The 25167-nt window shown below is 40.5% G+C and overlaps 5 protein-coding genes across 7 annotated transcripts; 2 read left to right on the forward strand and 3 right to left on the reverse strand.

Annotated features, from left to right (window-relative positions):
* On the reverse strand, positions 1-1152 carry MCTS1 (malignant T-cell-amplified sequence 1 homolog). The gene is made up of 6 exons (XM_011303805.1): positions 1010-1152; positions 779-931; positions 572-672; positions 372-505; positions 187-254; positions 1-116 (listed from the first exon to the last, which is right to left on the reverse strand). The coding sequence occupies exons 1-6, from the start codon at positions 1018-1020 to the stop codon at positions 35-37; spliced, it is 549 nt and encodes a 182-aa protein (XP_011302107.1). The 5' UTR covers positions 1021-1152; the 3' UTR covers positions 1-34.
* A 148-nt stretch (positions 1153-1300) lies between these two features.
* On the forward strand, positions 1301-8645 carry Ubr1 (Ubr1 ubiquitin ligase). Of its 2 annotated transcripts, XM_011303803.1 has the most exons (3): positions 1301-1404; positions 1542-2072; positions 2450-8645. In XM_011303803.1, exon 3 carries the CDS (start codon positions 2467-2469, stop codon positions 7927-7929), a length of 5463 nt encoding a protein of 1820 aa, XP_011302105.1. In that variant the 5' UTR covers positions 1301-1404; positions 1542-2072; positions 2450-2466; the 3' UTR covers positions 7930-8645. The 2 variants fall into 2 exon arrangements, with proteins under 2 accessions (XP_011302105.1, XP_011302106.1); XM_011303804.1 differs by lacking the exon at positions 1542-2072.
* Positions 8646-9052: 407 nt separating this feature from the next.
* LOC105265987 (leucine-rich repeat transmembrane neuronal protein 4-like) lies at positions 9053-9760 on the reverse strand. The gene has a single exon (XM_011303847.1). The coding sequence runs from the start codon at positions 9758-9760 to the stop codon at positions 9053-9055; it is 708 nt and encodes a 235-aa protein (XP_011302149.1).
* Positions 9761-11458: 1698 nt separating this feature from the next.
* On the forward strand, positions 11459-21583 carry Sbf (SET domain binding factor). 2 transcript variants are annotated; one of them, XM_011303807.1, is made up of 5 exons: positions 11459-14685; positions 15023-15284; positions 17448-20742; positions 20819-20901; positions 20986-21583. In XM_011303807.1, exons 1-5 carry the CDS (start codon positions 12206-12208, stop codon positions 21076-21078), a joined length of 6213 nt encoding a protein of 2070 aa, XP_011302109.1. In that variant the 5' UTR covers positions 11459-12205; the 3' UTR covers positions 21079-21583. The 2 variants fall into 2 exon arrangements, with proteins under 2 accessions (XP_011302109.1, XP_011302110.1); XM_011303808.1 differs by having other exon boundaries at positions 15047-15284.
* A 1694-nt stretch (positions 21584-23277) lies between these two features.
* On the reverse strand, positions 23278-24596 carry LOC105265959 (uncharacterized). Its single transcript, XM_011303809.1, has 3 exons — positions 24182-24596; positions 23911-24104; positions 23278-23811 (listed from the first exon to the last, which is right to left on the reverse strand). Exons 1-3 carry the CDS (start codon positions 24376-24378, stop codon positions 23618-23620), a joined length of 585 nt encoding a protein of 194 aa, XP_011302111.1. The 5' UTR covers positions 24379-24596; the 3' UTR covers positions 23278-23617.
* Between the last annotated feature and the right edge of the window lie 571 nt (positions 24597-25167).

The raw sequence follows: 25167 nt of genomic DNA on the forward strand, positions 1-25167 counted from the left end.
TTAGAATAAGAACGTTCAGAGGTTTTTATTAATCTTATTTTACAGCTTTCATTTGCCACAGGCCATCGTTAAGATAATGACAATTTTCAATACCTATTCCTTTGTTTACCTTTGCTCTGTGGAGAGAAATAAATAATTAATATTGGAATAATCGAGTGAGATAGAAAATCGAGACGTTGAACTCACATGTCTTCGGTGGACAGAGCTGTGACACCAACAGCTAGTGCGTGCTGCTTCCCCTCTGCCATCACAGCCTTTAATTACAAACACTTATTAAGGATGTGGATAGACTATTTAATTATATAAATATAAACAACTTCTCCCATTCGATAAAAAAAATCGGGAGATGATTAATTCGGGAAAAAGGATACGACAACAGTTCCTTTGGTCACTGGTGTCATCTTGGCTCCTTTCGATGTCAATCCTGGACACATTATATTAGCCCCACTGAGGACAAACCTTATGGCGCCCTTATCGACTTGTTCTACTGGTAAGAAAAATGGATCTGCAAGGATAATCCACATTTATTTAAAAAATGTTAAAAATTCACTACAAAATTCCATCAACTCACATTTGTGCAATAATCTCAGGGTTGGCATCCAGGGCCCCTCTCTTTGTCTGAAGAACAACAACTCCCCAGCAGCATTCACCATGATCTCGATGTGATCATGACTACAAAGGAAAATTATCAATTTAGTTTCGAAATTATTAATGTCGAATGAACCCGCTGGTACCTTCAACTCGTTTGACATAAAATTTTGAAAACTGTCGGGCTTACCATTTCACTAGACGAAATGCATCCTTCTTCGGAATTATCTGATCAATATAACTCTCCAAGTGAGGATACAGCTCGAGCAATTTGGACCTTATCCCCTTCTGAATCGAAGATTTGAGCTGCTGAACCCCCGAGACACTGTCCTTCTCATCGAACCTGCAATTTACCAGGAATTAAATCCCCATCACTCCCCAAAGTCCAAAACAAGATAAAAAAATATCTAATATCCCACACTTTTTAAACATTATCGACAACTAGATTTCTCTAAATTCGTTATCAAATAATCATCAGCCTTCTGTTGGTGGTCCAGTTGCCCTCCAGGAATCAACAGAGGAAATCTCCCTGAATCTATTGTTTTCTAGGTTATGATGCAGGCGCCTTGAGATCAGACCGACGAACTCCTGACGAAGAAAGACAGAATGACCCCTGGGGGAGTGTCACTGCCTCATCTACTCTGTCATTGGCTAGGCCACAGCCCCACTTCTCACAAATTCACAGAAAAAAAAATAATCTGAAGAGAGAGAGAGAGGCATCCCTTTCAGCTGCTTCTGTTTTCGTGAGTTGATCAGTAAATTCCGAACAGATCCGAACTGCTGTCTCCATCACCACGAAAACAGCAACTCCACAAGGTATTGAACCCCATTCCCAACAGAAAACACTGACTCGCCCTTTGTACATTTTTTTTAAATTAATATTATCAATCATCTTTGAAGTGTCATTTAACCTCTCCAATGGGCTAATAATTTTCTCCTTTCAATTTTGACAGGTGAAATGATATTTTCAAGTGAGCGAAATTCTGAGTGCTGAAACTTCTGGAAATAATCTCGAGTGTCCTTTCTCCATCCCCTCCGCAGTCATTGCTCATTCTCCCTTTGTCACACATGCACGTAAAACTCCACAATATCCCCCACAACACGTATCCAATCCTGAGCCATTTTGTGTATTGTTAGAGCAGCTGTGCAATAATTCTCATCGCCAACAACGTCCTTTCAGTCCGAGAAATGTCAAATACCAAACGTACGTCGTAAAAAATGTCTCGGTTATATCCAGGACTATCCGACAATTCTTCATTTTTATTTAATTACAAAAATGTGCAACAACGTCACGTGAAATAAACTTTCTGTCGCCCAGGATTTTTTTTTCTCGTGACGAGTGAAATACAAATTAACGAATAATCGTTTCAAGTTTTCTCGATGAACTTTTGTGAAGTGTAAAGTTAGAGATATCGATAGTCTAGAGTTAATTTTTTTTGTGGGAGTCATCCTTTTGTTGAAGATTACTGTCGTCATCGTGGGAGGTGAGTAGTCCCACCTAAGCAGTGAAATTTTTTTTTGTTTAAAAATAGGATGTGATTTTGCAAGGCCAGAGCTCGCGATAGCCAACTAATGGATTTTTATGTCGATGTATCGTTGAGTATTGACGAATTAAGTATTGACATGGCGCAGTCCAAGGACGAGAACAATTGCCCAGGACTTTTTGTCAATGTCTTCCTGATTATCCATACGAGATTAATCATTGATAAACTCCAGCGTCTTTTCTTTGTCCCTTTGAGCCAAAACGAAATGAAATTAAAGTCAATACACGCCACCTCCGACCTGACACCTAATATTTAATCCACACATGCCTTATTTAAAAACCGATACAGGTATTTTAATCCCGAATTTATTCTTCCAGATCTCCATCACTCCACAATGAACGACGACAGTATGAACGAAGACCACACAATTCCAGTGTACGAGCACGATCTCCAGGACGTAGACGTGGATTCGGTGGACGTAGAATTGTCGCAGGTCCTTCCAATATTTCCCACCTCAAGCAAGCCCTGCATAAATGTCTGGATGGACAAGATGAGTAAAGGAATCCTGACATCAACCCATTTCAAGGAGCACTGGAGGATCTGGGTTCCAAACATCTACAGTCCCGAGCCCAATGGCAACTGTCTAGGTTGGTCCTTCGACGAGGACATGGCTGAGAAGATGCTGTACAATACCCTCGAGGAGTTTATCTGCAATGGAGAGCCCAGAGAAGTTCTCCAGCAACTGGCAAAACTGGAGAATCCCCCATCAGTGTGCGGTAGATTCTTCAAAGTTGGAGAACCAACGTACTTCTGCAGGGAGTGTGGAATGGATCCCACCTGTGTCCTCTGTGTTGCGTGTTTCAAGGAATCAGCACATCAGAATCACAAGTACAAAATAGCAACGTCGAGTGGTGGTGGCTGCTGCGATTGTGGAGATCCTGAGGCCTGGAAGAAAGAGGCTTTCTGCAGGATACACGAGGCTGGTAAAGAGGCTAAAGAGACATCTGGTAATAAATTGCCTGAGGACATCAGAGAGCGTGCAACATCGACCTTCGAAGCTGTCCTCCAGTATTGCTTTGAATTACTAGCAAGAGAGCATACACCTGGCCTTCCAGCAGATCTCAGGGTCAAAGAGACTGACGAGGGGCCTCTTTCCCTGCTCGCCACCACAGGTAGCTACTGCACTGTCCTCTTCAATGACGAGACCCATACATTTGAACAGGTGATCAGTACATTGGCTCGTGTCATCAAGTGCACCCAGAAGGAGGCCATTGAGTTCGTTACCAACATCGATAGGAATGGGAGGGCTGTGGTAAAGTGCTCGGACTTTCAGCACTGCAATGAACTCAAGTCTGATATCGAGAGATTCACATCGAGACAGAGCAGTCACCCCCTCAAGGTTCTCGTGGTCCACGCCCATGTCATTGCCCACCAGATATTTGCAATGAGACTTCTGGGATGGCTCCAGCAGTTCATCAGCCACTGCGAGGGCTTCAGAATTATCTTCAGCGATGTTGCACTGAATAAGAAGCTACCTGATCTACCCATCGTCGATGGGATTCTCATGAGGGACTCACATCTGTGGAAAGCTGCTAGAACTGCCTGGCATCGTCTCTTCATATCGGGAATGCTGATGGAGTACGAGAGCAAGAAATCACTGGCAATCGTCTTCACCACAAATTATGGAACCGTGATGAAGGATTTTATGAAGGACGATCACGATCATTCATTCTCCATATCATCACTGTCAGTTCAACTATTTACAGTGCCAACACTGGCCCACTATCTCATCGCTAATCACGACGTATTATTTATACTCCTTAATACCTTCATCTCCGAGAGCTCAAGACGATGCAATCCAGTGGGAAAACTCGAGTTCGAGAGAAATACACCACACACTGTTTTTAAAAGAGCACAATATATACTCTGTGATCTGTCGTACCTCTTGAGCTCAAAACCTGACACCTGGACTGACGAATTGAGGAAGGGATTTCTCCAGGGAATGTCATTGCTCATGAAACTCCTCTGGAGTATGCAGGGAATGGATGCCGTTCTGCGACAGGTGGGACAACACATGGAGTACGAGCCTGAGTGGGAGTCTGCATTCAATCTCCATATTAAACTATCCCCAGTAATAAGTCTGGCTCTGGAGTGGTGTGGATCAGATCGAGTGGTTCTCATCAAGGCATTCAGGCTTGTACTTAAAAAACTCAGTGAACAGCCTAATAAGGAATCATCATCGAGTCCAGGACAGCTGAGAGAACTAGCAGATCACTCTGCAACTTGTATAGTGTACGACGTCTCTCTGGAACCTGTCTCAATTCATCTTCCCCTCTCACGATTTCTCGCTGGACTATTTCTCTATCTTGAGAAATATAATCTGGATTATCAGAGCAGTGAATTCATGATCCAGTCGAAACTCTCCCCAGAGCAGCTGATTGAACCTGTCCTGAGGGCACAGGCAATGATCTCCCAAGTGCACGCTGGCATGTGGAGGAGAAATGGCTACAGCCTGTTGAATCAACTTTATTTCTACCACAACGTTCGTTGTAGAACTGAAATGCTCGATCGTGATATTATTCTCCTCCAGGTGGGGGCTGCCTTGATCGAGTCCAACGAATTTCTCATTCATATTCTGAATAAATATAATCTACTCAACTGGGCAGATGTTGATTTTGAGACAAACACCCTGAGGAATCCTGAGGAGGACAGCATAAGGCAGACTATAAATCTCGTTGAAGAATTTCTAGGTCTTCTCATCACGATTATTGGAGAACGTCATGTACCTGGTGTTGGTCAAGTGACAGCTGATGATCGTCTGAAGAAAGAGATTATTCAGCAGCTGTGCATCAAGCCAATGTCACACTCGGAATTAAATAAAACATTGCCAGATGGAGTTCATCACGAGACTGGTCTCGAACGTGTGATAAATGATGTTGCTAATTTTAAAAAACCCTCCCAGAATTCTGGTGGAAAAGGCCTCTACGAACTCAAACCAGAGCTCTTCGCTGAGTACAACGTATTCTTCTACCATTACACTAAAGAGGAATTGAGTAAATCCGAGGAGTCACAGAGGAGACGTCGCAAGGGGATGCAGGAGCTTGAGTGTTGTCCACCCCCGCAGCTACCAAAACTCACAGAGACATTCAGTCTTGTGGCTAATCTTCTCCAGTGCGACGTAATGCTTCACATAATGCAGACAGTTCTCGAGAGATCGATTAATTTGAGAGCAAGGAGTTTCTCAGAGCCCCAGGTCCACAAAATCATTCATCTGATAGGATATGCCCTGCAGGAGCAGATGACAGGGAATTATCCCTTCCTCATATTCACAGAGAGGGCCTCCAAATGGAGGATCTACAAACTCCTGGAGGAATTGTCCACCAGTCCTAGAGTCGATGCTCACAAGGACCTGGTGATTTGGGTCCTGGGAAAATACCGAGAAGCTGCTGGTTCATCGATAGCTGAGGCAAGCCAGCAGCAGGTGGAGAATACAAAAGAGCCATCGGTATCAACAAATTCAGAAGAAGAACAAGCGAAAAACAGTAAGGAGTGGAGAACTCAGATGGCAGCCCAGAAACGAGCCAAAGTAATGGCGCAAATGGCTGCGATGCAGAAGCATTTCATGAAGAAAAACGCAAAACTATTCGAGGAAGCAGCGATAGATGCCAACAGCAAGGGAAACGAAAGAGGATCTTCAATGGATCTCTCAGAATCCTCTCCCGAGGCTCCGGTGGCTCTGGGGCCCAGGCAGACACCAAGAATCATCGAGGAGAAAGAGTACACCTGTCTTCTCTGCCAGGAGGACCAAACCGTGACACCTGGGGGTAGAGCAATGGTCCTATCAGCGTTTGTCCAGCAGTCAACAGTCCTCTGTCAGACCAGAAACGATCCTGATGAGAAGAATTCTCTGTACTTATCATCAAGACTTGGCGCATCACCTCACACTAGCACCTGTGGCCACGTCATGCACGCCAGCTGCTGGGAAAAATATTTTGACAATGTCCTGGCGAAGGAGAATCGAAGACCATACAGGCTGAGGCAACCTGCCAGCTTTGATGTTGAGAAGCACGAGTATCTCTGTCCCCTGTGCGAATGTCTGAGTAATACAGTTTTACCTTTACTTCCCTCTCTGGCAACCCTGCAGTCAACAGAAACGAAAAATCGTTGCCACGTGGACTTTGATACCTGGTTGAATGCTCTTACTGTCACCCTGGATTGCAAGAGCAAGAGCCACGTTGAGAGTGATGATCAGGTGGAGGTACACGACAAATGCAGATACTGTGAATCGAAGATTTCTGATGATTTCACTGATGGAAATATCACGATGCTAGACACCAGGGAGTCGTTTGGTTGTCCCATCCGGAGAATTCAGGGAATTCTGGGGAAAGAGGTGGCTCATGTGTTCGACGTGCAAACAATCACAGCTGAAAACAAAGAGACGAGTTTATCTGATGATCTAAAGTCAATGGTCGATCTCTTTGCTCAGGCGACGTATACTAAAGGCCTGGGCGTCGATCCTCATACCAGTGATGCCAGAGTTCCACTGCTAGCCTGGAAATCCACAGCTTATACCATTCATGCCATTGAATTTCTCCTGAGGGACAGCGAGAAGCCCCTCCTGGGGGCATTATCATCGAGACAGAGGGACAGTCTTGAGTGTCTCGCCAGGATTTCAGCTGTCCTAGGATCAACCTGGCCCAGCAGCAATTCCAGCAGCTCCAGTGGTTCAACCAGCACTGGAGCTAACGAGGGAGATGGAAACTACAGCATTCTTGCTGGTCATGCCATGACACTCCTCACTACTCTATTAGATAATTCCTCGGAGGACTGCATCACAGATTGGGATCCCTTCGGCATTCTGGTACCACTAGTTGTCACTCTGCCCAGCCTCTTCTCCAGGAACTCTGGGGAATCCCCTCCAGTTGTAACTGGAAGCCACCACGAAATTCATGTCCTCAGACTAGTGTTGGTGGGACTCGTCGTTAAGATCCTCATCACTTCTGATTTTACAGGATCTGAGGTGATGGACGTGGATGCCCTAGAGGACGAAGGCTACTCAGCCCTCTCGAAGATCATCACTATCCTGGGTGTTGAGACCGGTGGATTGACCCTCTCTGAGGTCTGGAGGCGTGTCAAGATCGCCTCGTTGCCATTCCTCAGGTGTTGTGTCCTATATTTTCACTACATAACTGATGTTCCAGCACCAGTTGAGCTAACGGTCAAGGATGGAGACACTTATGAGAATATTATGATGTATTTGGGACTTGAGACGAGCTGCGAGGGACTCCTGGAGTCCGAGGGTGTCAGGAGACTTGCGAAAAATTGGGTTGAGCATCCCAGGGCGAGACTCTCAGTTGGGGTGAAGGAACCTCTTAGGGTAAATGGACTCGTCAAATTACCAGAGGATTACTCAGAGCTCATCAACACAGTCTCGCTGTTCACCTGTCCAAACAGCGATAAAGAGGACTCGAGGAATCCCACCATGTGCCTAGTATGTGGTGAAATGCTCTGCTCTCAGACATATTGCTGTCAGACTGAGCTGAATAAAATAATGGTTGGTGCATGCACTTATCATGCTAGCAAGTGTGGCACTGGTGTTGGAATTTTTTTGAGGGTGAGAGAGTGCGAGATATTGTTCCTGAGATCTCCAAATCGTGGGGCATTCGCGTGTCCTCCTTATCTGGATGAGTATGGAGAGACTGATCAAGGACTCAGGAGGGGAAATCCTTTAAAATTGTGCAGAGAGAAGTACAAGCAGTTGAATCAAATGTGGCTTGGCCATGGGCTACATGAGGCTGTATCGAGAGCCATCGAGTCGTCCAGCACTCTCATGTCCACTCAATGGCAGCATCTTTAATCTCATGGTGGGCTCTAGGGAGTGCAAATTCTGGTATTTTCTATTTGTTTTATGGTGAATATTTTTTCGAGGATTTTTCGACTACTCGGAAAGAGACGAAATTGATAATTATTTGAAGATAACTATGATGATAAATTCGTGTGAGAAGTGTATATATTCGTATGGTTGAGATATTTTTATTTGTTTTAATTAACCAAGTTATGATTTCGAGGAAATGGAGAGGGTTCCAGCACCTGGGAACTTTAATTGAAGATACCGTGGTAAAATTATTTATAACGATGTGAACGACGTTGGGGTTGTTCTGGGTAACCATTGAATCATTGATAATTGATCACTGTAATTAATGAGAATGGTCTAACCGAGATTAATCGAATTTTATTTAACTGAAACCAACCAGAGAGTTCTAATCTGAAACGTACTATTGGTTAATATTCATTTGTTTTTCGTTTCGTCAGATAATTTTTCTAGTTTATTTTCATGAATCTAACTGGCAATTGTAAATCACGTTTTTATTCCCCTTTTCTTCGAGGAGATGGATCCTAGGATTTCGACTCTCGTCACAAAGTGCAAGTGTAGATTTGGGCGAATTATGATAATAAATCAACATGATAGAGATAAATGATAACTTTTACTTGTTATGTTAGAATGCAATTAAAAGTATCGTCAGCTGGATAAACGAATTGAGAGAATAAAAATTGATGATAGAAATATGTTAATTCATGCTCTTCATGCTTTTTTTTTTCCAAGTTCTCCTTTGGTTTTCCAGGCGATAACAATTCTGTTATCAACTCCAGTTTATTACGGATGTCGAAACGCTAGATTGTTTAAGGTAAAATTTATTCATTGGTTTAGATTCTCATAAAAAAATTCAACACAAAAACATTCTCGTGCATTATCCATCACGATAGAAAAACTAAAACTAGAGAATTCAAATCGTTGGAGGTTTATATACTCCAGCAGAAGATATAATATAGTACTATTATACAGCTGTATTTACAAGTGAGATAGGGTAAAAATAGAAATACAAAACACGTGAAACAATTTTTTTTACAATTGTATCAATATTTTAGAATGATAAGAATTAATTGCTGATTCAGAAATGTTGAGTGCAAGTGGTGAAAAATTATTGAAGCTGACGGAATTCATCTAGAACAGGTTTAATATGTTTCAGCCAGTATGTCTCAGTGAATAAACTACGAGCTCGACCAATGATGTCGAAAGGAGTCCAGTCTACATCGAGGTTCAAGACTTCTAGACTGTCAAGTTTGACGAAACATCCGTCTGGTAAACTAGTCAATTTGTTGGACTCTAGTAATAATTCGTGGATGTTAATAACACCGTCGAAAGTCGCTGGCTGTATCATATTTATCTGGTTGGAATTCAATCGTAGGATCTGCAAACGCTCGAGACCTTTGAACATGTCAGCTGTGAGAACCTGTAATTTGTTGAATGCCAAGCTGAGAGTCTTCAAGTAATCGAACTTGGCGAATGTTCCTGGCTCGATAGTTGTTAGATTAACGCTCTCAAGACTGATTTCTTTGTCGAGATATGAAGTGATTTTCGTGAACGAAGCAGGAGATAGGCTCTTAATATTTTGGTATTGTATCTTGAGAGTCCGGAGATTATTTATTCCCCACAATAAGTCCTGGGGAATTTCTTCGAGACGATTACCGATCAATCGCACAGTCTCGAGGAAAACACTTCGTCTGAAAGGAGATTCTCCTTGCAGATTCATGTACTTCAGAGCAACAGATCTCACCCATGGAATTTCACTGAAGAATCCTTGGGTGACGTTGATGGTCTCAAACATGTCCATCAAGGATTCATCCATTGGATCTTGGGGTTGAAGTATCAAATCCGTAAGGTTCACGTCTATCCTTTCATCACCCCTGAAGTACTCCCTTCTTTCCACTCGTCGATAAACTTTTACAAAAATTTCTGTATTTTTTAACCTGCAGATTTCGCAAGTTGAACTTCGGTTGTGACACCCCACGAGAATTTTTGCAGCCGCCCAAGACATCGATAAAAAAATGAAAACTAGTACTAACGACAATTTGTCCATATCGGCTGATTTTTTCGAATCACGGCTGACGCCAATGCCTTGAGTTTTTTATACTCATGTGCATATGTGTACAACTGGGCAAATAAAATGCCAATAGGGGCATAATGTTAATTACACTAATTAAATTTGGTTTCTCTGGAAAATAATTGAACGGCGCTCACTCTTCCGAAATAACTTAAATTTTTTATCTTTTCTGAGGCCTCGCTCTCAGCACGTGATCCAATGATCAATAACAATCTTTAATCATTCTGTTCATCAATTAAGATAATGATGAAAAATCATTCCGAACGGACACGTTTAATCAACCGGGAAAATTACGAAATATATTAATCCCAAAGTATCAAATATAATGATTCAGATAGTTGAAGGATAATTTATTCATTATCATAATTTTTCAGGTGTTCCAATTATTTTAAATATTATTAATAGTATGGATTATTATCTTCTCTTAATTAGGCAACCGATTTGTTTTTCTTCTTTCGAAAATTGGAAAAACAACTCTAGAAATCGAGATATGAAAAATGAAAAAACGTGAGGTGTCGAGAAAAAATAATCACTCGAGTGTTTTTGTTTAAATTTTTATGGCGAATAGTTTAAAAAAATCGATGATAAATGATCACTTTCTGTTTGGGATAATCTTTCTCGTGTATTTAAATGCAACGTCAATGATTAGATTTTTTTTTAATCAACGGCTCAATAGTTTTTCAATTAAAAATTGTTTTGGGTAAAACCGTATAATTGAATACAGCAAAAAAAAAATTAAATCGATTGCGCGTTTTGTTTTCGGGGAATAATCACATAAATTCCATAAATTTATATAATTAAGAATAGTTACAGTGGAAAATATATAGAGCATTCCGTCAACTCGTGAAGTATCAACCCTCATGGTTTATTTATTTGTTTAAACATTCGTCCACCGCGTAAATATGACATATCCTTTAATTTTAATCTTTAATTCATTTACGGCTGTGATGACTTACACAAAAAATCGTAAGACCGAAAAAATCGGTTTTCAGGTGGAGAATTAAAAAAGTACCTGAATTTTTAAATTAATCATCATTAAGTCATTTTTAAATCCAAAAACCGTTCATTTTCGTCCTAAAAACGTAATTATAAAAAAAAATCCATTTTTAACTCCCATTAAATTACAACTGTTCAAAATACTATATTCTCCGCTCATTTTGGCGCCAACCGCACTATTGGATCTCATAATATGATTTTTTGAATAAATAAAAAAAAAAAAATTTTGAAAAAAATTTTGGAAAAAATTTTGAAAAATTCAGGATTTTTTGCGTAACAGTTCTTACATCTATATGGGGTATTATATTAGAGTGACGCATGAATGGAGCAATTTCCAAACGAATATTAAATAATTTAATTATTCAAATAAAAAAATTTGAAGTAATCAACTCTACTTTATCGTCTCTCGATAAATAAAATCAGTCTCACCCCATATATCACACAACACTTGCGTCCCTGAAAAGTTTTATCAATGCCCTGACATTATGTCTCTCTATAACTATAACAAAACAGGCTGTGAATACATACTACCCCTTGTCAACCTCTAGTCCCATTATTTTTCCCGAGCGAATAAACTAAATAAAAATAAAAGTACCCAGGATAAATTGAGTGTCATCTTCAAGTGGTCATCACTCTATTTCACAGTGTTCGCGGTCCATGTTACATTTTTCCCTGGATGTTCAATGTGGCGCCTTTGGAAGGTTATAGATTAACGTTTTGGGGTGTGGCATTGTAATTTCATCAAAACAAAATCACCGACTGACCTACCGATTGTTTACAATGCATCCAGAATTCATGATTGAACGTTTGATTTATTCAGTAGTGATTCAGTCGCCAGTTGTGTTTCATTGTTATATCGAGTCATCCATGAGCTGCAACAGCTGAGAAAAGTGATTACAACGTGAAATAGTTACTCTAAAAAATCATAACTCAATGATCATCAGTTTTGAAATTAAATAAGTGAATGAAACCCAGAAAAACATGTAAAATAGATAATGAAAGAGTGATGCCTTTGGTGGACATTCGAGTGACATATAGTGTTTAGTTTTGTCTGGTTTTCCCCTCCAAGATCTTGTTTCTTCACTCTATTTTTTTTTCTCCCAACTATTTAATTTTTTTCCTCCGAATTTATCGGAGGGTACTAATCCCTCATTCGAAGTTTCATGATAACCAGAGACTTAAAAATCCAGTGGGATGTTGAACGCCATCACTCCCACACACCAGGAGTCAACCGAGATGTCTCGGTTGGCAGATTATTTCGTGGTCGTTGGTTACGACCACGATAAAGAACGTGGTGGAATAAGCAATGGAACAGTTGTCCAAAGATTTCCACAGAAGGATTGGTCTGACACACCCTTCATCGAGGGAATCGAGTGGTTCTGTCAGCCCCAGGGGTGGGCACTGTCCACAGAACGTCAGGAGCCAAGATTTTTTGTCTCCATTTTAACAGACATCGATGCAAATCGTCATTACTGCGCCTGTATGTGTTTCAATGAGACAGTTTCAATTCTCCCTAGCAAGCCAGTTGACGAGGAAGAGGAACCAGTGGATGGAAACAGTCGAGCTCTCGTCAGGAGTATTCCAACAATAGCTCATCACAGCATAATGTATGCACCAAAGTGTCTGGTGCTTGTATCAAGACTCGACTACATCGAGACATTTAGAAATTGTCTGGGAATAATCTACACTGTTTATGTTGAGAATCTGGGTATTCCCCTGGAGACCCTCGTGGGTAATATCCTGGGTTGCATTCAGGTACCACCAGCTGGAGGTCCCCAGGTGCGTTTCAGCATTGGTGCAGGTGACAGACAGGCCCTGCAACCACCGATCAGTCCATCTCTTCCAATTACTCACACAAGTGTTAATTTACTCTTCCAACAGCTGGGAATTCGCAATGTCTTGGTACTTTTTTCCGCTGTTATGACAGAGCACAAGATTCTCTTTCACTCTGCGAGTTATTCACGTCTCACCGAGGGCTGTCGAGCTCTTACTGCCCTGATGTATCCTTTCAGATACACTCACGTCTACATTCCACTGCTGCCTGCTGCCCTCGTAGAGATCCTCAGCACTCCCACACCATTTATCATGGGGGTTCACAGTTCTCTCAAGCAAGAGGTCTCAGAGCTGATGGACGTTATCGTAGCAGATCTTGATGGTGGCTCTATAACGGTTCCCGATGGTGTATCATTGGCTCTTCTACCTGAACCCCTTCTCTCACAGACTCAGGACCATCTGTCACTGGTACTTCAGCCTGAGCTCATCTGTGCTGATTATGCTTTTCCTCCACTGGCAACCAGGGCCCCCCATCCACCGATGCTCGATAAAGAACTCAGAGCTGTTTTCATGAGGACCTTTGCCCAACTCCTACAGGGATACAGAAGTTGCCTGACACTCATACGAATTCATCCACGACCAGTTATAACATTTCACAAGGCTGCCTTTCTTGGGGAGCGAGGACTCACAGACTGTGACTTCACAATACGAGTTCTCGACTGCATGTTCTTCACGTCATTTGTCGCTGAGAGAGGCCCCCCATGGCGACCTTGTGACGTCTGGGACGAACTCTACTCCAACATAAGTGATCAATTGAAACAGGAGTCCCAGGATCATCGACTCATTCTCACTCACATCCAGGAATTAGCACAGCACTTGTACACCAATGAGAATCCCAATCCACAGCCATACGTTCAAAAAATTCTTAAACCACCTGACGGTGCATTCACCAGGATTCATCAACCCCAATTGCCTGTTATAAATCCTGAACAGGTGCAGGCTATTATTGACGAGGGATTGGCGAAGAATAATCTCAAAGTCAGACTGACTGGTCTGAGACCTAGCCAACCAAGAATAGTGCCATCTGGTCCTCACATATCCATTGTACATGACACAAGGCATTTAGTAAGTAATTCAGCGCGTAGATTAGAGGTACTGAGGAACTGTGTGAATTGTATATTCGAGAATAAGATATCAGATGCCAGAAAGACATTTCCAGCTGTACTCAGGGCACTAAAGAGCAAAGCTGCGAGACTGGCACTTTGTATGGAATTTTCACAGCACGTTGTGGGAAATAAAGCGATGCTTGAGCACCAGCAGTTCGATCTCGTTGTTAGACTGATGAATTGTGCTCTTCAGGATGATTCATCGATGGATGAGCACGGCGTTGCTGCTGCTCTTTTACCACTTGCCACAGCTTTCTGCAGAAAACTCTGCACTGGGGTCATACAGTTCGCTTATACCTGCATTCAGGAACATGCAGTATGGCAGAATCAGCAGTTCTGGGAGGATGCATTCTACCAGGACGTGCAGAAGGACATCAAGAGGCTTTATTTACCCGGTGATAATCTCAAATTCATCACTGATGGAATAGTAAGCCCTATCAGCCCCAGGGATGGAAAGGATAAGGAGTTTCCATTTAATGACAGAAGATCTATATACAGGAGTCAGGAGCCATCTGCTTTGGAAATAGCTGCCGAGCAGATGAGGCTGTGGGCTGGCATCGATGGTGAGAAACAGAAGGAACTTGTTACGAGTGAGGAGAGCACTTTGTACAGTCAAGCCATTCATTATGCCAATCGCATGGTTTATCTTCTCGTACCTCTTGATATTGGGGCCAAAGCCCACAGGCAGGATCACGTCTGCGATGACGAGAGGGCGAGCAATAGTATTACTAATAGGTGAGACTCATTATTTATCATTTCACTGCTTTTATTCAGAACTGATAACTCAACTAACAAATTGATTTTTAATAACTAATCAATTTTTCATGGATATCTCGGAATCTGGGAGAGATAGAAATATTTTCGTTAAGACCTTTTTTATAGATTTTATTTCACTCTTAAAAAAAAGTCTTGACGAAAATTTCCGTATCTCTGTTAGATTCAGAAATATTCATGGAAAACGAGATATAGAACGAGTCAATTTGTTATTATTCATTTTTTCTCTGCTATTTAATTTTCTTCTCGTGGAATATTTTGATATTGGAGAATTTATTTGTTGTTCTCACTCTCACAGCGATGTTTTTGTTCCGCGGAACAGCGTGGCGAGCGACAGTGGAGATGCTGAATCAGGTTTCGAGGAGACTGATCCTGGAGAGACTGGAAGTGCTGTTATCAGGATGGTATCTAGATTTGTGGACAGGGTATGCACTGAGGGTGGAGTTAGTACTGAGCATGTCAGATGTCTACATCAGATGGTACCTGGGGTTGTGCACATGCACATTGAGACCCTCGAGGCTGTGCACAGAGAGAGCAAAACATTGCCACCCATACAGAAAGTAATTATCACGTTTTATTTTTTTTAAATTGAATTGAATTGAATTCAACGACAGAAGATCCATTCAATGATCCATCTAGACCCCAAAAAATCCAGAAAAGCTAAAGAAAGTAAATTAGTCCATTCAATTTTTTTGTTACTTCAATCTATTATTATAATGGAAATATTAATTGCATGGGGAGATCTCTCAATGAGTTGTAGACAGTTGATTAATTTTTTAAACAGTTTATTTCGAGAGGAAACAATTTATATAGCAATCATGAGGCATCACGAGTTTATTCTTCAATCACCCTTTCGCGGATTGCATTTACCGCCCAGCCTATGGGAGTGAAAAGAGTCCAGATCTTCCACAATAAAGGCATATCTTTTTGTTTATTTGTAATTTTGATACTGTCCTCTCTCCCCCAGGAGTAGTCTTGTAGTTTATCGAGACCTTTGAAAAGAACTGAAATATCAGTCTTTATTGGATTGCCCACAAGCCACAAGTGTTCCAAATTGTGAAGATTGTTGAAAATAGTGTCTGGCAGAATCATCAATCTATTCCAATTCAAGACCAATCGACGGAGAGTAGTTAGATTATCGAAAGCTCCAGGTTCTATTGTCCTTATAATATTTCCTGTGAAATCCAGAGTCTCCAGGCTGTTGAGACCGAGGAACATGTCGCGTCGTAAAATCTCTAACCGATTGGCCCTGCAGCTGAGGCTTTTCAGGTAGCGGAATCTTATGAAAGTACCTGGTTCGATGTTTCTCAGCTGAATTCGATGTAGTCTGAGATCCTTGAGATAAGCTGTGACGTTAGATAATGAGTCCTTCGATATTTTCTGGATATTTTGAGAATCTACATCTATCGTGTCCAGATACGGAATTCCGGCGCAGAATTCATTTGGAAATTCCGTGAACTGGTTGAAGAGGAAAGCCAGCTTTTCGAGGGATCTTTGCATTACGAAAGGATTTGGTGCTCCACGAAATTGCACACACTCCATACTGATGGATCTCACCCTTTGGAGATCCCTGAAGGAATCGTTGGTGACGGTGATGATCTCAGGGGTTCCACAGCGCCAGGAAGTTTCGGGGTAGAACTCCAAGTCTGTCCTTACCACCTCACTTGTCGATTTGTCAATCTCTCGATGGATTTGCACCACTACTGACGAATTTTCTACCTTGCAGATTTTGTAGTCCGAGTGTTTTGTTTCATTACAGGACAGGAAACTTGCCGTCGTCAGGGAATACGTCGATAGAGAAATCAGAATGAATATCAACCTGGAGATCTCCATTTCTGCAGCTTCTTCTGAATCACTATCGAGCTCTGATTATTTCAGGTTTATATACCATGGTACAAGAGCTGAACGGTCATATCAAACTATTATTCATACAATTGAACAAATATTTAAAGTTGGCGACATGTGCTTGGATTTTTAGTGAACCTGATATCTCATTCATTCGCTATCTTTCAGGTGTCATTAAACTCAATGTTTGTGACGAAAGGTCCTTCTGTACAAATATTTTTCCTGAAGTGATTACGAAACGCGGGAGGAACCAAAAACTTTGGAACTAATTCAGCGGTGAAGTGTGAGAAGTCAAATTTAATGTTTCGCTTTGGGATTTTATCATTTTTATTGGGAATTCTGGAGAATGGTCTGGAACGTAAAAATACAAAATGTTATTCTTGCAGGAATAAAGGGATATTGACATTCTGAGAAGGCGAAATTCGGTCAAATGATAGGTTTCACCAAGGACTAAGTCTGCGCCAAAATTCCACTCAATCGGTCTAGCTGTTTTTTATAAATTTATTTATTTATCATTTATTTATCAATCGTTTTTTGGAAATATCTCGAAAACTATCAGACCGATTTCATTTTTTCTCCTCTCATAAATATTCGTCTCGATGTACTCTATCTCAATCAATCAATTGCAACATGTACCGGGTGTATGTAACGTTTTGATAAATTGATGTATTAACTGGAAATTTCGTCAGATCCATTTAGCAGGATACGCTCAATGAGATTGGTCTACATTAAAATAGAAGAAAATATATGTAGAGAGGAGTAGTCACATGACAGCTGTCATATACAGCTTCTAAATTTTACTCTACCCCTTAATTACTAAAATAATTGTTTAACTATTCGAATCTGTTCCAAAATTAATGAAAAAATTGTGCTTCCAGCCCAAGATCCTGACCCCGAACATGCTCCCAGGAGAAGAGGTGATAATGGACGGACTGCGAGTGTATCTCCTTCCCGATGGTCGAGAAGAGACGATCGGAGGTCTTGCAAGGACTCCCCCACTGCTCCCAGCCGAGGGTGCAATATTCCTGACAAATTACCGTATAGTTTTCAAAGGAATTCCCTGCGACCCCTTCGCCTGCGAGCAGATGGTGGTTCGTGCATTTCCAGTGACATCCCTGACGAAAGAAAAACGTGTATCAGTGCAAAACCTGGCACACCTGGACCAGTGCATGCAGGAGGGTCTCCAACTGCGTTCCTGTACATTTCAGCTGATAAAACTGGCATTCGACGAGGAAGTCACACCCGAGAACATCGACACCCTTCGGAAATTGATCCACAAGGCGCGTTATCCTCCCCACATATTCCATCACTTCGCCTTCAACGGTCAGATGTTCGTTACACCGACGGCCCATAACAAGGGAAAAGAGAAGAACGCGACCCTCAAGGGCTTCGCCAAGAAGACACTTCTGAAAACAGCGAGAAAAGCTGGGTTCAAGCCAAAACAATCATCAAAACGTCAGAAGTACGTTCTCCCAAATATGAATGTAAACCTCAAGATCAATGTGACGAATACCAACAACAAATACCTGACATCACCAGGAAGAATGAGCCTTCCAGTGTCAAATGACACAAACGATCTGAGTCATGACGATGATTTGAGTATCGACGAGTTCGAGATATCAAATATTGCCTGTCAGCCACCCACAGACGCTAAAACTCTCGAGCGTTTATCAGAGAGAAGTTACGTGAGGGATTGGTACAGACTGGGCCTCTGTCCCAATGGCATAGAGTACGATAAACGAAGAAACGAGCCCTTTAGGCTTACCTCAGTCAACTGTGCCTACATGATCTGCAGGAGTTATCCGGCTCTTCTTGTTGTGCCAACAGGTGTCAGTGACGAGAGCATCAGGAGATTCTGCAGACTCTACAGGCATTCCAGACTCCCGGTGATCACGTGGAAGCACCCCAGGACGAAAGCTCTACTGATCAGAGGAGCTGGTTGTCACGGAAAAGGTGTCATGGGGATGCTGAAGGCTCATCCATCCTCTGGGAGTAATCTCAAGACGACATCCTCTGAATCAACTTCTACACTGGAGCAGGAAAAGTACCTGATGTCACTGGTGTCGTCCACTCCTTTATCAGTTCTCAGACAGGGTTCTACTGCTTGGGGAATGTCAGACAGTTCCCTGAGTATTGACTCTCTGTTGTTAACTGCTGATGAGAGGAATTGCAGTGGTACTCCAGAACAGACCAGGAGAAGTGTCTTCAACAAAAATCCAGTTGCTGGAACGCTGGGATCTTCTGCTGGAAAAGGTGGAAAGAATTTTGGGAGATGGGGCTCGCTGAAGGACAAACGTCACTCCTCCCAGGCATCATTGACCTCAGCTAATCAGAGAGGAACTGTCAGGCACTCAGCTGATTCTGACAGTGGTACTGAGTGTGTTCACACATTCCAGAGGGCTGCACTCTACATTCTGGGGGAGAAAGCCAACATGAGGGGAGTGATGAAGGCCGAGTCGTCAGCCCCAAAGACAGATTTCATTCCTGTTGATTACTTTGATATAAGACACACGAAAACCTCTTTCAAGAAGCTCATGCGAGCTTGCATGCCGAGTTCTCAGAATCCCGAGCCAGATCAGAGCTTTTATAAACTCATTGAGAGCTCTGAGTGGCTGCAACAGCTGCAGAATCTCATGCAGCTATCAGGTGCTGTGATTGATCTGATGGATGTCCAGGGATCGTCAGTTGCTGTCTGCCTTGAGGATGGCTGGGATGCAACGACAACTGTCTGCTCAGTTGCTCAGGTCTGCCTGGATCCTCACTACAGGACAATCGATGGATTCAGAACACTAATCGAAAAAGAGTGGCTTGGTTTTGGCTATCGCTTTAGCCACAGGAGCAATCTATCAGCAAACTCACAAGTCACCAATTTCACACCAACTTTTCTCCAGTTTCTAGATATAATTCATCAAATTCAGCAGCAGTTTCCGATGGCCTTTGAGTTCAACGACTACTACTTACGATTTTTGGCGTATCACTCAGTCTCCTGCAGGTTCAGGACATTTCTTCTCGATTGTGAATTCGACAGGGTAGAGTGTGGTATCACAGCTATTGAGGACAAAAGGGGATCACTCACCAGTTATCACAAGGGCGTTGACACTGGTAGTGATGATGAAATTGTTTATCCAGGTGGTCGTCTTGCTACGAGCAATAATAGTGGCTCTAATTTGGGCCAGAGTATATTTGATTACATCGAGAAGCAACACACGAGATCTGCACTCTTCTACAATTTTCTGTACACACCGAATTCTGAACATCCAGTTCTCAGGCCTGTGTCCCATCTGCCTAGTCTCGATATCTGGCAGTATTACCTCGAGGAGGAGCTCGCCCATGGGCCACCCTACGATCTTGAAGTACTCCAGCAGGATTCACAGCAGGAGGAGGAGGCAGAGGCTGCTGATGGCATCATCGAGAAGAGCAATAGGAAAATTGTTACTCAGGGACATGATTCTATCCAGGCAATGGTCCCTGATCAGTTCTCTCATCTTCTTGAGGAGATCCACAAGCTGGAGACCGAGCTTGGACATTTACCCCAGAAGTGGAGAGTCCTGTGGGAGAAACTCGAACTGCCAAATACGGATTCTCTAGCGAGAAATGGCAGTTTCAGTACTGCCCTCGTCAGGTATCATGGCAGGCTCATCCACAAGAGATCCACCCTCGAGCTCATCCTCAGGGGAAAAATGGCTGGAGGTGGAAGTGGAAATAATAATAATGAAGCAAGTGTTTACGCTCATCCTCACAGGTTTGAAAGACTCGATACTGCAACACCAACTCACTGTGACGCGTGCTCTGGAGTTCTCTGGGGTCCAGTCAAGGCTGGACTCAGGTGTGTTGACTGTGGACATGTCTGTCATGACAAGTGCGCTGATGCTGTACCCAAGAATTGTACTAAATACAAAGCAGTGACAAATAATGTTCAGACACACACATTGACAAGATCTGGTGGGGACAATGGAAGTGTCAACTCTGGGAGCACAATGCAAACGTCTTCTCAGCAGTATTATGAGCAGTTCTCCAGTAATGTTGCGGAGAATAGGACCCACGAGGGATATCTCTACAAGCGAGGGGCCCTTTTGAAGGGCTGGAAGCAGAGGTGGTTCGTTCTTGACTCCATTAAACATGAACTTAGGTATTATGACGCCATGGAGGATTCCCACTGCAAGGGCTACATCGGTGAGTGATCAACTACAACAATTTTCTATTCACATGAAACATTATTCAATAGTTTTTTTTATTTGTTTATTCAAAGATTTGGCTGAAGTGGTATCAGTAACACCAGCATCGCCTACACCGGGACCACCAAAGAAAACTGATGACAAATCATTTTTTGATGTGAGTCTTCATTGCTTTAGAATTTATTATTTTTATATTCTCTCATTGGATTTATAAAATTTCAATTGATTCGGGATTTTTTAGCTCCGCACAAACAGACGGACGTACAATTTCTGTGCAAGTGATGCAGCGATAGCTCAGGAGTGGATTGAAAAGGTTCAAGCGTGTCTGCAGTAGTCTAATATCGATTAATTGCATCTGTACCGGATTAAATACTTTATTAAGATTTAAAAATTGAGAAAAAAAAACGCTATGGATTATATATTGAGCGTCACCAAAGCTCGTTATGTTCGCGCAAGTGACTGATAGGATAATTAAAACAACTACGACTAGGAAAACTGAAGAGAAACAAATGTTTAGGAGAAGATAATGCATCAATTTTGTTACATAATTTTTGTATAGCTTCATTCCTTTCCGACGATATGATATATTCATATATCAAACGAAATAGCACGTAAAATTACACTAAGATTATTGTTTGTACATCTTATGATTAATGGAAATGTGTTGAATACAGTTATTTATTTGATTCATTGAATTTATTACGGTGGAGAGATGAATGTGAACGCTTAGGGTTTCTACGAGAGCCGGGCTTATATTATTTCAATTTGTGTTATAGCAATGTTGACGTATATCAGATTATTATGAATATGGAATTTAAATAAAAAATAGTCGAGCAAGAGAACGCTAAATTTATTCGATAAAGGAGTTGTGTATTTTTTTATTTTATTTTTTTACGTTCAAATCATACGATTTATGTTTTTTTTTTCAGTTGTACTATCGAATTTTTTTTACTTGGGGTTCTGGGGCTCGAGGAATTCCTGGGGAAAAAAGCCCAACTACTGATTTTTTTAAATTTTCTTTTATGTAATTAAAATATCTTGAGAACGAGTGAGAGAGGAGAAATTGTTGAGAGGATTGCCGATGTAATGTGTAGCGAAAGTGTGTAAGACTGGTAAATAATTGTCGGTATGTTAAATTAATTATTGATTGTTAATACTCATTGGAAGGCTGAATGGAGAACAGTATCGCCGATGTTGCTTTCTGATTGTTGGCCATAATCTAATCATAATAGAGAAAATTGAGATAAATGAATCTGTAATGATGGATCTAAATAAATCGACATTAATTAATTCAGAGTGTAACGTAAAATTGACATTTCCAATTAATACTTCCGGTCGTTATCCATGAAGAGAGTATATTCCATACTTCATACCTTTTCTCTCTCGTTTCTTCAGTTTCATTGATTGCAAATAGACGACAATCTGTTTTCTCTTTAAAAGACATTTTAAAAGTTGAATTGATATTGTTAAATTCTCAATAATTAATCTTAATTGTCAGTTTTTTCTTCATTTTTCATCAGGAATTAACTGATACCCTTTGCTGGACAAGGTGATGTCCTCAGGAAGATATGATTTCTAAAAATAATAAAATAGTTCTCATATATTCCAGATAATTCCATCGAAGAAATCTCCAGTGGCTTTGACAAGCAGAAAAAACAAAAAATTTAACGACTAGAATATCAATTTCTATTATTATTCATACGTAAATCCATTAGTCTTTCATTATTTTTACCAAATTTACAGTGACTGATGAATTTCAGGACAGGACAGTGAATTTCCTGCTGTCAAACCCCCAGAAAAATCATCTCTCCTATTTTTTTAGGCTGATTACTCATCAGATATCGTTTTTAATTTTGGGTAATGCCAAAAATGGATCATTCTACCAATTCCAGTCCGCAAATCCGACTTCAATATTATCGATTTTTATTTGTGCTCTTCCGATCATTCGTGTCTAGAAAACGAGATTTCCCAATTATGGAAGGTCCACCGCTTCAATTAATCGGGTTTCACATGATTCGCCATTTTTATTTTGAAATCGTTCGCCCAAACCTAAAGTATTCAAAAATGTTTGAAAAAAAAAAATAAAACATAATTTTTCGTTTTTCGATTTTCCAAATTTCGAAAATGATAGTCATTTTATGCCACATGTCGTTCTCATAAAAAAAAATGGAAAATAAAACTTAAAACTTGAACTTGACCATGTTCTCCATCTTTTTTTGGACATCAGATTTTTTTCGGAAAATTCTGAAAATTTCCGGTCCATCATCCCCTAGTCATATTTTTTTAAATAAATTAACCATTTTTTTAATGTGATATTCACGATTGCAGGTTGAACATCGAATTATCTCCATAATAAGCAGCTCTACGGGAAAATATAAAAAATCATTCATTCTGGAAGCTTTCCACTGTTATAAAGACAGTCTTCCATAACTTATTCCTGATAAAAACAATTAAACATTCAGAGGAATAATAAAAAAATAAAACAGTCCTGCAGTTGAAAGTTGCAAAGCTGAAGAAATGCGAGGAATTGAGCTAGTTTCGAAATTATTCTTTATTTATTCTATACATAAAAAAGAGTTTATTTATATATCCATTCATATTTTTGTCATCACGCCATTTTGTTACAAATGATGCTAATAGAAACCATAAATAGCTAGTGACTTCAATTATTCAATATTTCTTAGCCATCAGTTCACATTAAAAAAATTCCAAATAATTTTTTAGCCGATATCCTTCTACACTAAACCCAAAAGTTATTGCAAATTGATTTTTTATCATTAAAAAAACCTCTTCTTTAATTTCTACAATTTTGTATAAAAAAAATTTGTGTATAAAAAGACAAATAATTAGTAAATCATAATTACAGTCATGGCTTATTTATCTTCCTCTGTGTGAATATTGGCCAATGAAAAGTGTCGCGTTAATCTCTTCATAATTTCATTCCTCTGATACGCAACTTCTCTGTAGCAAAATTGTGAAAATGCCAGTGGACATTCGTATTTTATGGTTTCCACGCATTTAGTATCGTCTCCGACTTCCGAAAATGTGAATTCCGATAGTGAATTAACTGAAAAAAAATGCTCATCAAAAACAATCAGACACATAATGCTGGAATGTCAATTAATTGTTGCTTAATTTATAAAATATGATACGAGATGTAACGCACCACAATTGAAGCCATCGAAGAAACACGTCTGGTGATTCGACGTGATTTTGTATGAATTCCCGTCCTGCCTGATGGAGAAGTGCCCCTGTGCAATATTTTTTATCACTGGCATGTGATGCAAATGCTCTTTGTACTTAACTGAGTATTTCCAGTGATCGTAATTACCACTCTCTTGTATAATATCGAATTCCTCACTGAAAAACAAAAAAAGTCAATGAATTTTCTAATTTCAAATGTTATAGATTATCGATAGATTTAAAATGGCACTCACATTGTTGGATTTAATTTAATCATATTACTAAAATCAGCGACGAATTCCCAAACGCTCTCGGCTCTTGTGTTTTTTATGGTGAAATCAGAAACGAAATGATGATTTTTCTTGAATAAAAATATCATGTAGAAGCCAAAAATTCCGATGAAAAGATACCCTAGATTTCTTAATTTCCATTTCAGTGGATTTTTACCCATCACGACCACCAAAATGGTAAACAAAACTATAAAAATGGATTACAAAAATAGAATTCAAATGGAAATCACCGGAAATGGTACACGTAATGTTCAAAGAGGTAAGAAATAACGAAAATAAAATTTAAATTATGAAAACTTTGGGATTGGTTTGTCTCGGAGTCGTCAAACGTTCGTTGGAACTGATAGAATCGAAAAATGAGAGGAATCTCCGAAGACCTTCGGCAATCTCCGGACGACTTCCGCCTCCCCTGGTCCATTCGGTGGCTGTTTAGTCGTTTCTCGTTGCGATAATGAATACAAAATCCACTGGACACGGAACACGTGTTTCAAATTATTTCCCTCTTGTAAACAGTTCTCTGCGCATGCCCTGACTCCACAAATTTTTTCAATTTAAATTCTGCGCATTTTCCAAAAACATTTCCCCAAGGACCGAAAAATTCCTTCAAAGCAAAAATAAAACAAAGATAATTATTTATTGGTAAAAAATTCTTCAAATCTCCCAAAATAAATAAATTTTTATTGTTAAATAAATAATCTACGAATGCCAAACTACTAAAAGAAAATATTTATTCAACATTTTTTTTTACAAAATTCAAAATGTTTATTCAACGTTAATTAACAGAATATTAAATAGAGGTCTTACAATAATTTTGTACAATGTATTAATAGAACGTAATGGTGAATATCACAAGACGTTGAATTTTTTATTAAGAATGTGAAAAATATTTATACTCTGAATTGTTGAAACGAGTATTCGTCAAACTACTGGTTTTTGGATGTCTCACCCTT

This window comes from Fopius arisanus, unplaced genomic scaffold, assembly GCF_000806365.1.
Source record: "Fopius arisanus strain USDA-PBARC FA_bdor unplaced genomic scaffold, ASM80636v1 scaffold00033, whole genome shotgun sequence".
In the NCBI taxonomy this organism is placed as follows: Eukaryota; Metazoa; Arthropoda; class Insecta; order Hymenoptera; family Braconidae; genus Fopius; species Fopius arisanus.

Excerpts from the sequence above, each read along its gene's own strand:
- LOC105265987 (XM_011303847.1), bottom strand. The coding sequence starts at position 9,760 with ATGGATGAATCCTTGATGGACATGTTTGAGACCATCAACGTCACCCAA.
- Sbf (XM_011303807.1), top strand. The coding sequence starts at position 12,206 with ATGTTGAACGCCATCACTCCCACACACCAGGAGTCAACCGAGATGTCT. Across the intron at positions 14,686-15,022 it reads AGCAATAGTATTACTAATAG|CGATGTTTTTGTTCCGCGGA; the intron begins GTGAGACTCATT and ends TCACTCTCACAG. Across the intron at positions 20,743-20,818 it reads CCACTGCAAGGGCTACATCG|ATTTGGCTGAAGTGGTATCA; the intron begins GTGAGTGATCAA and ends GTTTATTCAAAG.
- LOC105265959 (XM_011303809.1), bottom strand. The coding sequence starts at position 24,378 with ATGGGTAAAAATCCACTGAAATGGAAATTAAGAAATCTAGGGTATCTT. Across the intron at positions 24,105-24,181 it reads ATTAAATTAAATCCAACAAT|TGAGGAATTCGATATTATAC; the intron begins GTGAGTGCCATT and ends TTTGTTTTTCAG. Across the intron at positions 23,812-23,910 it reads CTTCGATGGCTTCAATTGTG|TTAATTCACTATCGGAATTC; the intron begins GTGCGTTACATC and ends ATTTTTTTTCAG.
- Ubr1 (XM_011303803.1), top strand. The coding sequence starts at position 2,467 with ATGAACGACGACAGTATGAACGAAGACCACACAATTCCAGTGTACGAG.
- MCTS1 (XM_011303805.1), bottom strand. Across the intron at positions 673-778 it reads GCATTTCGTCTAGTGAAATG|TCATGATCACATCGAGATCA; the intron begins GTAAGCCCGACA and ends TTTCCTTTGTAG. Across the intron at positions 117-186 it reads GCTCTGTCCACCGAAGACAT|AGCAAAGGTAAACAAAGGAA; the intron begins GTGAGTTCAACG and ends TTCTCTCCACAG.